The 15,064-nt window shown below is 43.6% G+C and overlaps 1 protein-coding gene across 1 annotated transcript in view; it reads left to right on the top strand.

Annotated features, from left to right (window-relative positions):
- The window catches only part of ST6GALNAC3 (ST6 N-acetylgalactosaminide alpha-2,6-sialyltransferase 3), a 462,398-nt gene that overhangs the window by 235,978 nt on the left and 211,356 nt on the right, over positions 1-15,064 (top strand). Inside the window, exon 2 of the mRNA XM_019501467.1 lies at positions 1,018-1,212. Within this exon, the coding sequence (XP_019357012.1) occupies positions 1,018-1,212 (195 nt within the window). The remainder of the gene's footprint in view (positions 1-1,017; positions 1,213-15,064) is intronic.

Genomic DNA, 15,064 nt, shown 5'->3' on the forward strand with positions numbered 1-15,064 from the left:
TCCCACCCCCTGCCCTGGGTTGGAAAGAGTGCTGGGGTTAGATGACCCTAGCCAGGTGCATGTCCGGCCTCCTCTTAAAGACCCTCAAGGTAGGGGAGAGCACCACCTCCCTTGGGAGCCCATTCCAGATTCTGGCCACCCTTACCATAAAGAAGTTCTTCCTGATATCTAATCTAAATCTGCTCTCTGTCAGTTTGTGGCCATTGTTCCTAGTTACTCCTAGGGGTGCCCTGGTAAACAGAGCATCTCCTGTTCCTTGCTGTCCCCCCTCTCCCCATGAATTTGTAGGCAGCCACAAGATCACTTTTCAGCCTTCTCTTGCAGAGGCTGAAGAGATGCAGGTCCCTCAATCTCTCCTCGTAGGGCTTTTCCTGCAGGCCCCTAACTATGAGTGGCCCTCCTTCCACATCCCTCTTGAAGTACAAGTACTTATAAATTGTCATCTTGAAATGTGCCATGACCCTGCAGCTGGATTTAATTACACGGAGGGAAACATAATGCTCTTTTTATGGTTAGAAGACCTTAAGTGGCTTCAGGTTTAGGTGGGGTAGAGGTGAAAAGTATGGGTTAATTAGGTGGAGACTCAGGAGACCTCTTCAGTTAATAACACTGGAGGTCAACTTGTTCTGGGCTTTACTTTGTAAATCTGTGATCCTGGAAAACAAATTGGTTCAAAGTGTGCTGAATTATTCATTCAGTAGTATTCAGAGTTAAAGCAGAGGCTGGGGTGGCGCTAAGGTACGTGGATGGCAGCCCAGAGGTTGCAAGTTCAAAGCCATAGCAGAAGTGCTCATGGCATGGCCCTGTCAGATTCCAACAAAGCTGTGAATTCTGCTGTGTTACAAGGGCACAGGAAAGGAAAGGTTAGAGCAGCTGTCGCGGTTGTATACAATAGGCCCAACAACAGGTAAAGCTTTCCTTTAAAAAAAAATGCTTACTGCAAAGGGTTTTTTTGTGCTGAACTTGCTCGTCATATTTTTAGTAAAACAATTATTTTTCATTCTTTTTCAATTGCAGAGAAAATCCATTGTTGCAGTTAGTTTCATAGCAGCGTTCCTCTTCCTGATCATCGTTCGTCTCACAAATGAAGTGAACTTCCCTTTGATATTGAACTGCTTTGGACAAACAAGCGTCAGATGGATACCATTTTCCTATACCCAAAGACGGACTCTCAGAACCCACTATGGATATATAAATGTGAAAACTCAAGAGGTAAGAACCCATACCAAACCAGTGACTAGAGAACATGTCATCTGTTACTGTTGTAGTGAAATGAACTGTTAAAAAAAAAATCAAACTACCAAATCAGGAGCTCAGCAAACCCATATCGTGCTGCCTTGTTAGATGGAAAATGCCCTGAAGAAAAATCTAAGCAAGCAGCATTTTCCAACAGTAAGGGAACCTTTTTAAAGTTCCAGCAACTATTTAAACTGTATAATTTATATACGTAGAGCATTAGAAGAGCATTGGGCTGGCTCCCAAATTCTGACTATTTAAAATGACCGAAAAAAATTAACCAACATGAACATTTTTCAAATTGATTTAAAGCTTGAAATCGCTAAAATTCAGAGTCATTTCTGTTGTGTGTGTTCTTTGTACAAAACCTGAACATCTTTTTTTTCCCCCCTTGTCCTTTATGTTTGCCTGTGAAGGAGATAAGCATCTGCCCAGAAAGTGTTTGATACTGTGTGTATTTCTAATGGCAAGAAACAAGGGCATCATTCAGTAGAAGTCTGTGCATTATAAAGAAAGCATAGAATCGGTATTTTATCAGGTTGTAATTCAAGTATTTAAACATTACATTAGTTATCTTTCAAGTCTAGGTTTGCATTTCCAGTTCTTATTTTATGGTGCAACTGTGGTATTTTAATCCTTGCAAACATTTGGTTGGATTTTATTGGAAAGCCATTTTACAATGTAAAAGAAAATTGGATGTTGTCATTCTTAGTGGTAGTCTCTTTTTCTCTATCCATTTTTCTTAACTGAGATCTTGCCCCTTCTGTCTGTCTCTAGCATTTGTTTACTACTTGTGACCAGCACAAATCTATTCAATGACATTAAAAATTAACCTTTTTTACACACTTTTCCTGATAGTTGTTCCTTTATAATACTGCCCTCCCCCTCCCCCGAAAAAAGCATTTACAGTCCCATTTTCTTACTTAGGTTTTATTCCTCCTTTTTCTTCTTAAGGAAAAGACAGTTCTTACACTCATGTCTGATGTGCTTTGAAATACATCTCTGTTAGAGAACAGAAACATTTTCTACTTTGTGAAAAACGTCCTCATTTTTTTTGGTTCAGCTTTATAACTTCACTGAGCAGGTTAATTGTTTCACTATTAAAGCAGTGAAAATAAGCTCTAGCAAGAAATTGCCATTTTTAGGAGTTATTTCTTTTATAACTGACATTTCTGAGCATTGGAAAAGAGTCTTTTTGTATCAATGCAGTTTTGCAACGGACTTTAATGGAACTGAGGGCACCTATACACAAGCACTGGGACTGCTCTGCTGTGCAGGAACTCCAGTGCGTCGAAGCAGCCTTGATTAACTGAGTCTGCTGGATCATGGCAATTGCTGCACTCCAGCAGCCTCCTGTATCAGCATCCCTGAGCTTAAAAATGGTGGTGGGGGTGCTTGACCTAAAGCTCACTGAACAAGCTTTAGATCAAGCGCCTCCACTGCCATTTTCAATCATGGGGATGCTGATACAGGCGGCACTTAATCAGAAGAGCTCTTGGAACCTCTCTAATTAAAGTGCCACCCCCCGCCCCTGGAGCACGTGTAAAAGTGAGATGCCAACTGATGCACTTTAAAAAATAAGAAACCTATCTACCTGCTACTCATTAATCTCTGTACTTGGGCAATAATGATCCTGATCCTTGATCTCATGCTTCTATTATCAGGGGTATTTCTCTGGTCTGTTGACTGCCTGATAATTTCATATAGCCAGTTTTTATTTGCATTTAAGTTTCACACAAGATTTCTATCAGTTATTTAGCTCTCCTGTGTCTGCTTCCCTCCCAGAGACCAGAAGAAGGGTACGGAGATATCCAAAGCTTGTCTATGTCTATCCCCACCACGCGGCTGAGATAAAAATAAAAGATGATAAAATAAAAGATATCACCCACAAGAATTCTTGCCTGTCACTTGGTTGTCTACCAATCTAAGTTGTATTCATAGTAAAGGAGAGAGGTTTTATATGTTGTTGTTATTCCTCTGTTCCAACTCATTCTCCCAGAGGTTAAATGACATTGGCTCATTTTGAAATGTGGTGCTACACTGACTAATCCTAACAATAAGATTTGAGATGGAGGTGGATGGTCTGATAGTCAGTGACTGATTAATCGATTAGCAAGACATTAGTCTCAATTTAGTTAAGGCCACAGAGGACTTTTTAAAATCACTAACTTTAATTGTTTTTCCTTCTCATACATGAAGATTACATTAATATTTGCTAATTAACAATGATAATGAGAAAACTGAACATGTCTTGCTAATTGCAAATACTCTATATTCTTAAATTAATTATTCCCTGAGTAAGGGAGACCGTCTTTTTGTTGGCTGTGTGGAAAACTGTTATATACCCCATGTTTGTAACTCAAATATAGCTTTTGAAAGACTAACATCTTGGTTTTTTTTAAAAGGAAAAATGCATAGAAGTGTCAATGAATATGTATTTGCATACCTCACATGGCATATGCTGAAACAGCTAGGTAATAATCTGTTTTATGAGTGGAATCAAAAAACAGGTGTGTCACTCCACAAGATGCTGAACACATTTGATTCCACTTGACTTGATAAGGTTCAGATGTTCTTTTCATCATTTACTGTGATACTGATGTGTCTTGATGAGCTGAAGGTCCACACTATCTCTATTGCCTCTGTGACAAAATGATGCTCAGTCATACACGCACTTGACATATTTCTATGAAAGTTATCAATATTATACTTAAAATTGCTAATTACATTGATTAAAATAAAGAAAGGCTGAAAGCAGAGCTGCTGCTGAAGATAGTTTTCATGTGATTTTTTTTTTCCCAAAGAAAACTGTATTTTGGTCAAAGCCATTTCATTTCTGAAAAATTGGTTCCTTTTGTCAGAAAGTATTTTTCCCCTACCTTTTCATTTTCAGCCACTGTCACAAACCCCCAAAACATAACAGGGTTCTTGGGTGTCATGAATGTTTTCCTGTGTTTTGTGGTATTGACATGGCATGTGTGGTCTCATTGGAAACCCATATTATTCTGTACCCACCAGCACTGAGGAAGTCAACTCCTCTGTAGCAGGGGTGTCAAAGATCCAGCCCATGGAGCCACATCATCTGGCCCCTGGTGCTGCTTGGATGCCTCAGTGACCTGCAGGCAGCATGTGGAGCATGCCCGATGGCCCCACGTGGGGCCACGTGGCACAGCCCTGGAGCAGCTGGACCACGGCTTGGCCATACACTGTGCCTGGCTGCTTCAGGAAATTCACTGGATCTGGAACATGGGACCAGTTTGTGGGTCTGGTCTGGCTCATAGACCAGCCCCACACCACTCATCTAACCTGCGAGGCTGGATAAGCTTGATGCCCCTGCTCTATAGCAAAGGCATCTGAGAGAAAATGCCTTTCAGGCCAAAGGAATACCAGGCATCAGAGGGATAGAAATTCTAGTGACTCATGAGTAGGGATCTGAGTTTTCTGTTCCCCGTGTAAAAACCTGGATTTTACCCTTTAAAGGAGAAAAACACAGATTTTTCCCTTTGAAGTGGAAAACCACAGGTTTTCTCTTGCAGGATGGCAGAGTTCCAGCCTACCAGGGGCTGCTTGGGGCTGGGGGAGTGGAGGCAGGGGGAGCCACATGCGTGTGCATGCATACACATATATGGCTGGCAATACAGACAGGCAGGGTGGTGAGAGCAGTCCTGGTAGCTGGATAAAGGTAAGTATATGGGATGGGGAGGGGGTCTGGAGGGTCAGGGCTTGGGGACTGTTGAGGCGTGGTCCGGGCACACCCATTGGCAACATGTCAAGGAAGCATGGGGGGACATGTGTCCCCCCAGATTTCTGCACGGAGAGCAGGACACAGGGCATGGGGCTGCACCCTGGCCAGGTCAGCACTGGGCTGGAGCTGCCTCTGTGGCCCGATGGGAGGGATCTGGCACAGAAAGGCAGAGCAGTGTGGGGAGACTCGGTGCTTCCACTGCCAGCTCCAGGAGCCCCATGCCAGCCATGCTGACAAGGTGAGGTGCTCCCTACCCACCTGGCCACAGCAAGAGGGCACATCTCCACACTGCCATCACCCTTGGTGTGGGCAAGCGGGCAGGGGACACCTCACTTCGGCAGCATGGCTGGCATGGGATCCCAGTGGTGGTGGCTATATCACCAAATCTCGCTGCCCCACTCCACCCTCCTTGCACCAAGTGCTGCCTACTGGCCTGTGGAGATCCCCAGGAGGAGGGCAGCAGGGCAGGGTGCCCCAATCCCTGCAGCAAGCAGCCTGCATCCTCCTCCTGCTCCTGCCACTGCCCCCATGGGTTCTGCTTGGCTTGACTCTGGCCATGTTGCCCATGGGGGGCTGGGCTCCACACTCCTCTCTCAACTCTGGCCACAGGAACTGCTGTCTCCTGTACATGGCAGCTGGGGCTTAGGTGCTGCTGGCTGGCTGCAGCTGGCATCTGCGGGGCAGGGAACAGGCAGGATGCAGCCTCCAGGTCCCATATCCCTTGCAGCTGGGGGCCCCCTTTGGCAGGGCTGGGTAAAGAAGGGGCTGCAGCTCAGGAGTGAGGGGGCACAGGCAGTGATGGGGGCTGTGGGTCAGGAGTGAGGGGCACCAGCAGGGCTAGGGAGGCTGTAACTTGGGAGCCATGGGTAATGGCACGGGCAAGAGCAGGGCACTGGCATATCAGGGCTGCCCAGCACCACAAACCAGTGGCAAGGGACAGCCACAGTTTGGCCCACATCATGGTAAGCAAAAGGGCAGGAGAAGCTCTGATTTTCCATGATAAAAGAAACAAAATCAAATGCCAAAATATGTAGGTATTTAGATTTTATTTTATTATAATGCTTGAGGCACTGGTAGGCTTCCAAATGATTTCAGATTGTAAATGTATCAACAAAACATTGGGTTCAACTGATACCTGTGTGTGTGTGTGTGTGTGTGTGTGTATATATATAGTGGTGTTTCATTTTAATTATGGAAAACCACAGATTTGTGGTTTTTAAATCAGAGAATTTGTTATTTTTAACAGAGAAAACCAGGATCCCTGGTCATGAGTAACTACTTAAAATATTGCTGATTGGGCGGGGGGTGTTCTTTTCAGAGCAGGGGCAGGCAAAATGTGACCCGTAGGCCAGATGTGGCCCTCCAGGCCATTCTATATGGCCTGGAGGGCCCCATAAAAATTAAGAAAATTAATATTTATTTGCCCCTGGCTGCCTGTCATGTGGCCTCCAATGGCTTGCCAAAACTCAGTAAGCGGCCCTCTGCCCGGAATAATTGCCCACCCCTGTTTTAGAGTTTAGCTATGATAGACTCAAGGTCTTTGGATCCCAGGCTTGGAGAACCCACGCCTCAGCAGTCAGCTGTCAAATCAATAAGAACACTGATCTCTAAAAACACTGGCAAGTCTTAGGAGGGCTAGGATGCAGCCAGATAAGAAGGTAAGCAATTTTACATGTCTTGTTTTTTCTCTAAACTTGTGTCCATTTGTCTTGTATAATTCTTTTCTGCTACATACTAAGCTGTTGTTTTGTCTTATTACTGATTGCCTATGGAAAGAGTGATGTCTGGGTGAATGATAGTCCAGGGTAGCCCTTCCTATAGAAAGGAGGACTTGTTTCACAACCCAAAAGGCAGCTCACCTAGAGCTGGCAGAAATGCCTTTGCTGTATCTGTAAGGTCCGGTAAAAGGGATCTGGGACCTTGCTGGGATAAGGAGTTACCCCAGGGCACGTGTCATTCTTGAATGCCCCTTGGGACAAGCAACGGGGCAGTGGGGAGAAACCCAGGACTCTTAGGGTACTCTGTGGAGGGCTTTGTGACACTGCTATTCTTGAACATGCATTTCAAAAAGTCCAACTGATTCCCCAAAACAGATATAGCCCAGGTTTTAAAAATGGGCACCAAAAGTCTAAATGTGGTCTGCAGGAGGGTAACCTGGCTCCAACTGATCTTACAAAGCCCTAAATAATCCTACAAAATGTGTGTAGTGGTGAGACTTATACCAGAGAGGACAGAAGGATATTTGTATAGTAGCAGGGAAAACAGAAGAAGAGGGGAGAGAGAAAGCTGTTAACAACATAATGGAACTTCAAGTATTCCCTTATCACACATTTCAGCAGTTGGTCTCCAAACATTTTACAGAGGAGGTCTCCATGGCACAGAGAAGGGAAGTGACTTGTTGAATGCCACCCAGCAATCCAGCAGCTGGATCCAAAACCCATTCTGAGGCTTATTCCAGCACCTTTTCCATTAGGCTACCTTCTTTTTTCTGATCACTTTCTGGTGATGGAAGGTTAACTTGTATTATTAGGATTAATTCGCAGTACTGCCGGGATGTCCAACAGGCGGCCCAAGAGAAGTTAATAACATGCCTGTGGGTTCCCACCAGTCCCCCCTCTGCTCCTGCTGCTGTGGTGGCTGGGGTCTCTGGGGTAAACAGCACAACAGGAGGGGCTCATTGAGCTTGCTGCCTATGCAACAGTGCCAGCAGGGGAGTAGGCATGCTGCTCATGTGGCAGTGGCAGGGCAGGCTCACACTGCCTGGGCAGCAGCAGGGAGAGTGCATGCTGCCTACACAGTGGCAGCAGGGAGATAAGGGGAGTAGCTGACAGGGGGCTCACGCTGTCCCTGTGGTGGGGGGCCTGGGGAGCCCATGCAGCATGCAGCCCCCCAGGCATGTTAAAGCTGGATAGACCTCTATTACCATATGATCAGCTTCTGTTGGTGCTGTTACTACTGATGTGTTGACAGCATGCTGGTGGACCTGAGCAGTAACTAGCAGAGCTGCTTTTGGGTGGTTTTGTGCTTGTCTCCAGGACATATCCCATGGGATTTCTCCTCTAGCTCAAAAGATACTCTTATGTGTGGGATTCCACAAAGCGCTCATAAATGTGTGAGGCTATTGGGAGGATTAGTAAGGAAGCAACATCAACAGTGTTTTCAAGAAGCTTTACACTTCTCTTTTCTGACCCACAGAGCATGGTTAAGTGCCTTTCCCAGTATCTAACAGCAAGTGGGCATGGCTGAGTCTCAATCCAGTGAAGAGAGAAGTGATGCCTGTAAAAACCAATCAAAAGACGCAGCAAAAATGGTGTTCACAAGCAGTCTGTTTTGTTTCTGTCGTGGGTCACTGAGGTTCAGAATCTAGGAGTCGGGTTAATGTCCCACTTGTTGCTGCATCTTTCAGCATAAGTCAATGTAGGTTTTAGCCTTTACTTCATGGCTGTATACTTTTCTTTTCTATTCAGCACTTGCTAGTCTTTTACTATTTCAAAGGCCTACCTCAGGTGTGACCGTGGCACTACCAAGTGGCTACTCAGTCCTTGCTTTACCCTGATCTCCCTTTCTGCTCACCTCCTATGCCTTGATGTACTTACACCTTTAAGAAAAGGGAGCCTGCCCTGGGGATTCCTGAGCTAGCTCATCTGCTCCTGTCCTACTCCTAGGCCTGAGTCTGTTCTGGTTCTGTCCTTGAGACCACCCTGGCTCCCAACTCTGCAGTATTTCTGGGTACCTAGTCCCCCTTGGGTGCCAGACCCTTCTGTCCCTCCCCAGGCACTGGACCTGCTCTGGTGCCATCTCCACTCTACTCCTAGATACCTACCCCCTCTTGGGCACCGGACCCTCCTGGTCTCTGCCCCACTCCAGGCGCTGGATTTTTTCTGGCCCCATCTCTGTTCCATTTCAGAGTGACTGGACCCAGCCTGGTCCTTTCTCTCCCCTTCACCCATACTCTAGTCCTGCTCCTGGGCCTCTAGCCCCTCTCTTGGGCCATTGGGACCTGCTCCTTCCTGAAGTGCCTCCCAGACCTCCAGATGTTACTACAGGCTGTAATCTTCTAGGTATTATTCAGGAGTTGAAGCTATCTTCTGTATGCCCAGGAGATGTTCTCTCAGCAGGCTACGGGACCAGACTGTCCACCCAGTCCAGGCCTGGATTTATATACCACAAGGCCAGCTCCCTTCTGGGTCACATGGCTCCTGATTGTCTCCTGCCACACCTGCTGCCTGCTTTATCTGCATCCTGCCTGCTCTTGAAGTAGCAGGAGCACCAAGCATCACGTTACAGTTACCTGTAATACACTCTTACTTGGAAATATACCTTGAATCCACTCAAACTGAAGCCGGTACACAATGTAGCAGTTCACTTGTTAAGCACTGTCTTTTACCACCAGAACATTAAATGCAGTGCTTCAGATTTTCTCCCACATACTTGTATAATTGTGTGAAGTGTTAAACCATTAGAAGCCTTGGTGAGACCAGTTCTAGTGGAGCAAAAGGAAGCCAGACTGGAGGGGAGCAATAATGGATGAAAGAAAGAAAGAATACAACTGTTATAACCCACCCAATCAATGCATGCATGGTGTTTGGACATGAAGGGGAGGAGGGAAGTGAAACAGACCGGAGGCCTTACACAAAGCTATATCAAAGCTGGATGACTTGCCACAAAGAATATATCACATTGCAAAAAGGAAAATATCAACAAACCAATAAAATAGCCTAGAGGGCTTTATTAAACAATCAACAGTTAATTCTGGGAAAAGTTTTTTTAAAAAAATACTGCTTGGATGATCCTCGTGTGCCTCAAGAACCAAAAATAGTCCCTACTGTTTAAAAATAGGAATCTTAAGAACAAGTAATCTCTGGAAAAGATGGTTTGAGAATATCAGATAGGGGATGATATGGACCCAATGAAAAACAACCCAAACTAACTTGCACTTTGGTAGTGGAATATTAAAGGGCCCTTGAGAGCCTTTTCTAGCACATCACTGTGGCAGGATGCTATTCAGTTTCTCTTTAAAAAAATATTGATCCCAAGCCTACCACTGTGGCATTGTCATCAATTTCAAATCTCAAATAGAAGTTCCTAACTACTAGAGATTCTTACAGACAGGTTTGCAAAGCTACATATTAAAAAAATGCCACTATTACTTGGAAAACTAGGGTGAACAAGGTTATGGTTGCTAGAGACACCACTGAAGGACAAAAATGTAGGATACATTGCGATTAAGCACTAATCAACCTCAAAATGACTGCAGTAATTTCTCCATCTGTCCTAATTTTGGCAATTTCACTTAACATTAATTTTTGCACCTGGAATTTATATGACTCGGATATTGGACATTTTGGGGTCTAGGCACTCTTTCCAGTGCTAAGGGTGATATTATTTAGCAATGTGTGGGTAGCAAAAGGGAAGAATCATGCTAACATCACATATATTGAGAATGTCTTTCTATATAGAAAATTCACTGGAATCTTTGCCAGAATAATGACAGATAGGGCTATAATTTTGCAACACTTCTATTCCAGAAAAACTCCTAATGTAAACACAGGAGTTACATCTATATAGTGCAAGGAAGTGCCATGCTGAGCCATGCCATGCCTGCTCTGCTGTTCTTACACTATTTTTGGTTTGGGAGTTAACAGCTGCAGGCCATGTGTGTACCTTGGGATTAGCAGACATTTAAAATTTTTCTTTTCTGCTAATTTATGCTTATTCAGGAAATAACTGTCCCAAATCCATTTGCTCCTTTTCTTACCAACCTATCCATAACTCTGTTTGCCTTACTGGGAATCTCACTAGACATCTGTTGCTATTCTAGAAACACACTCTTTGCTGATGGTTGAAACAGGAGTCTCTAACAGGTCAAGCTCTATTGAGTCAACCAGTTGTACAAGGTTTTTTGTTCTTTCTGAGAGATCCTCAAATGCTCTCAAACAAATTCTCTCTCATCGGAGAGCTGTCCAGCCTGCTTCTCTTGTGGAGAACATAACTGCCAATTCCCATTACGGGTTTGGTTCAGATATACAGCATAAAGTTCCCATTTGTTGATAATATTAAGCTTCAAAATGGTTTCAAAACTCTGTGGAAACAGCATAAGCAAATAAGTCAAAATGTCAAATTTATACTCCAAAATAACTGGGCATCAGTTTCAAACTTTCCAGGTAACATCACAACATTAATTTAGTCTACTAGTCCATGGATAGCAAAAAGATACACTTCTGTCACCTCAAGTTATTCACAGGAAAAATTAACTTTTTATAACACAAAGTAGCCATTTTTTTCTTGGAACAATACTCTCAAAAAGAGATGCTGCACAGAGGCTTTCCATTTAGTTCAGCAAATTAAAAGTCTACGTAAGTAGATATCACTCTTTCAAATTTAGTAACTTCATACATTTGTCGTAGAATACAACTTCTTCATAAGATGCTGCCATACTTGCAATCAATGTAGGTGCCTTTGCTAAAGTTTCCTCAGTATAAAACAAAAGCATTTCTGGCAATATAACTTCTGAAGTCTTCTGTCTTTCATTCACATGCTTCCCTCACTTGACTTATAACAGTCCACATGTTTCTGCATGGGTCTTACACCATACTCTGGGTGCATCTACACAAGACACCTAACTGTGCAGTAAGAACTCATATCTACATGTGGCAGCACAGGACAGCTGTTGGCCTGCAGGAGGTGGGGTCTGGAGCCATGGTAGCAGGTGCTGCCAGGAGCCTGGCCCATCCCAGACTGGGAACGCCTGCGGTCAGCACCCAGCAATCCATCAGCCTCAGGGGAGCAAGCGGGCATGGGAGGCTCAGCAGGTGGCCAGACTTGCCATGGTCCTGGCACACCCATGCATGCCTGACCCACAACCAATGCACAGTCCCTGGAACAGAGCATCTTACCTGAGAAATGTTGCAAACTCTCATAAACAGCTTCTGTCTCTGAGCCCAAATCAAATGCATATGTAGATGTGCCCTCTGAAGATTACTTTTTCTCCCTAACTAATGGAGAAGTCAGAGGAGGATGAGGATGATATGGTCTAGCAGTTTAATTGGGGATGTTTATTTCTGCTATCTGAACACTGCTAGTGGAGTTGTACTCTCAGTGGTCAAATCTTACTTTGAATCTTACTTACAACTTTTATTTTTGAAACAGTAACAAAGGTACCTAGACCCTAGGATAGATGTTCTAGTACAGGTAGTACACATATAGATAAAATGTATAAAACTCTCAAACAAAAAGCCACCCTGTAACAGGTGGCATCATTTCATTAATGGATATTAATAAAATAGATTATTCATTGAAACAAAAATAATGCCCCAAACAGATATTATTTTTGAAAGTGTGTAAAGCAGCAACAGAATCCAAAAAAAACCTTGTATAGTATGTCACTTTGTCTCTATTATCGCAAGATTACTAAGTCTGAAATGAGACGAGAGAACCATGAGACTCAGAGTATTATGAAGGATTTAAATTATGAATGACTGCTACAGATCTGACCCTTTTCTCTTAAAAATGATCATGTGCATTTTTAAGGTATCATAATAGATAAGGTCATGTGCATTTTTAAGGTGGTATTATAGATAAGATCCTGCAGGAAAAGACTATCTTGTCCAGTATCAACCCTCAAATAACTTTCTGGTGTAACAAGTTCTGTTACTGTAACTTTTTATAATGCAACATTCCCCGTGACCAGATTCTTCTCACTTGCACTGGTGTACTTGAGAAGTAGCTTGTCTGAAATCAAGAAAACAAAACTGATACAAAAGCTGAATCTGGTCCCCCTCGTGTTTTGATTTAACTCAGGCCCCCATTACATGTTATATATATTACACAATTAACTGGTTAATCATGCAATAAATTTAAACCTGCCACACAGTGCAAGGTAATTATCAAATGATAAAAATGATTACCCAGCTATAAAAAGAGCCAATCAACTATAAAGTAAGTGCTTAAAAATGTGCAATAACTCTATAGCTGGTTTCCGTCCAGCTTTAATTTGATTGTACAGCAGGGCCCTCAGAAGTCTGATGCTGTTCTGCAATGCCTTTGCATCAAGTAGCATAATTGATGTATACTTTATGCATCTCCCAGGCTGCTCCCTGTATCCCTCCCATTTACAGAATTTCATAATATATCTTCAGCCCTTTTGTAGTTCTGGTGACATCTGTATCTAGAAAGAAATTAATTTTAAAATTCCAGCCTCTTACTTTCTTTGTGCATTTCTTAATTTAGTTATTAAAGTTTTATAGGAATCTGGCCTCTTGTGATTGGTACAATTATCCTTCTTCATTTCCTATTACTATTCTTATCATTTTGTAATATCCTTGATAGCTATGCTTCTGTTATTATTGAAATGATATCATCCCTATCATGTGGCTGGCAGATACAGCATAAAACCTGAGTTTCAACATCTGATGTTAGTGTTCTTATTGCCTGAGATGCTTTTACTTCTTTAAATCCAATTATTTTTTATTTGCCTCCAGTCTCCTCCTATTGTTATTTATTACTGGGGTTTTCCACAGCAGAGCAGATACTGGGGCAAATTCCTCCCTAGTGCACCTCTTCTGGTGTTAACAGAATTGTACTACAGATAAACAGCCTCCTATTATTTAAGTATTTTCCTAACAGCAGCAAAATGACCCAGCTAGCATGAAATACAACTTTCTCTGCTGATTTCTGCAAATACTTAAAGCTAATGTAACCACAGCACATGAACCACTCCATGCTTACCTTCCTTCTTTCACCTTTCCCCAGTCAGGGAAATGCAAGGTAGTTATCTGCCAGTCCTTTAGTATTGTATTATTTACTCAGCTAGGACTGGTACATGTTAGAGTAACAGGTCACAGAAAATAGCTGTGTGTGGATCTAGCTCCAGAGGATGCAGAAATCACAATCAAATCCAATAGAGAGAAGACTTATTTGATTCTACACAAAGGACATACAGGGCCAGTGAATATCTCTACTTATCTTCACTGAATCTTCATTGTTGTCATTTGTATTGTTGAAATGCTTCAGAGCCCCAGGCATCGCCCAGGAGTCCACAGTTTTCTGTGCAAACAGAACTAAAAGACGGTGCCTGTCCTCAGAGCTTACAAGCTAACTTGGTCTCCTGATCTCAGCTGCAATGCTTTCTTGATTCCTTTTCCGTGGACTGAAATTAGTAAAAAGAGAAATTCTCCTCTTGCATTGGTTCCCTATCTCTGGAAAATCACCAGGCTGGCTCTGACAGCCATGAAACTATTGTACCATAAAATGTCTTATCTTTTAAATTGTGACCAAAAAAAGGAAGAGACAAGTTAAACAGAGCCTATTTTTAAGTTAGGCAAGTTGTGCTCAACTTACCCAGCCCTGCAGGCCCACTGAGTGGTACAAGGCCTGTCTGTGGGCTGCATCCTGACCTATGATCTATGAGACTGATCCAGCAAGAGGTTGGTCAATGGGTGTGATCCAGTGCATTGAACCTTCTATACGTCAACTCTGGCTGTGACCCAACCCTGATTTGGCATACAGAGCCATATTAACTGGCCCATGGGGCTCCCCAAAGGTCTGGAAATTTGGTGGTAGGGAATTGGTGGCAACATTGATTGCCACCACCCCTGCTACCAACTTTCCAGACCTGTGGGGTGCCCTTAGGGGCAGAATGACATGGCTCTGTGGGTCAGTGTAACAGGTTGCCCTTCCTAGCGCCATCTTCCTAGTAATCTGCATGGATCACCTTTGGAACCTTCTTTGGGGTTCTTATGTCCCACGCTATATTCACCTGCCACATCTTGATGGAAATTATTATGAAGTTCTTGCGAGCGGGAGGCTGCCTATTGTGTTGTGTATGTTGGGGCCTTTCCCCTATGTGGGTCTGACCTGTTTTTCTCTAGCTAGGCCTCTCTGTCTAAACACCTTGAGAGGCTGGATACCTTTAAGTCAGCTGACCCTGAAAATCTACACAACAGGGTACTCAAGGAGCTGGTAAGCATCATAGCCCAGCCCCGGCACAGATCTTCGAGAACTCCTGGTGCTCTGGTGAAGTGCCTAAAGATTGGAAGAAGGCCAATGTGGTGCCTATCTTCAAGAAAGGGAGGAAAGTGGATC

This window comes from Gavialis gangeticus, unplaced genomic scaffold, assembly GCF_001723915.1.
Source record: "Gavialis gangeticus isolate Ggan-Ray unplaced genomic scaffold, GavGan_comp1, whole genome shotgun sequence".
Taxonomy (NCBI): domain Eukaryota; kingdom Metazoa; phylum Chordata; order Crocodylia; family Gavialidae; genus Gavialis; species Gavialis gangeticus.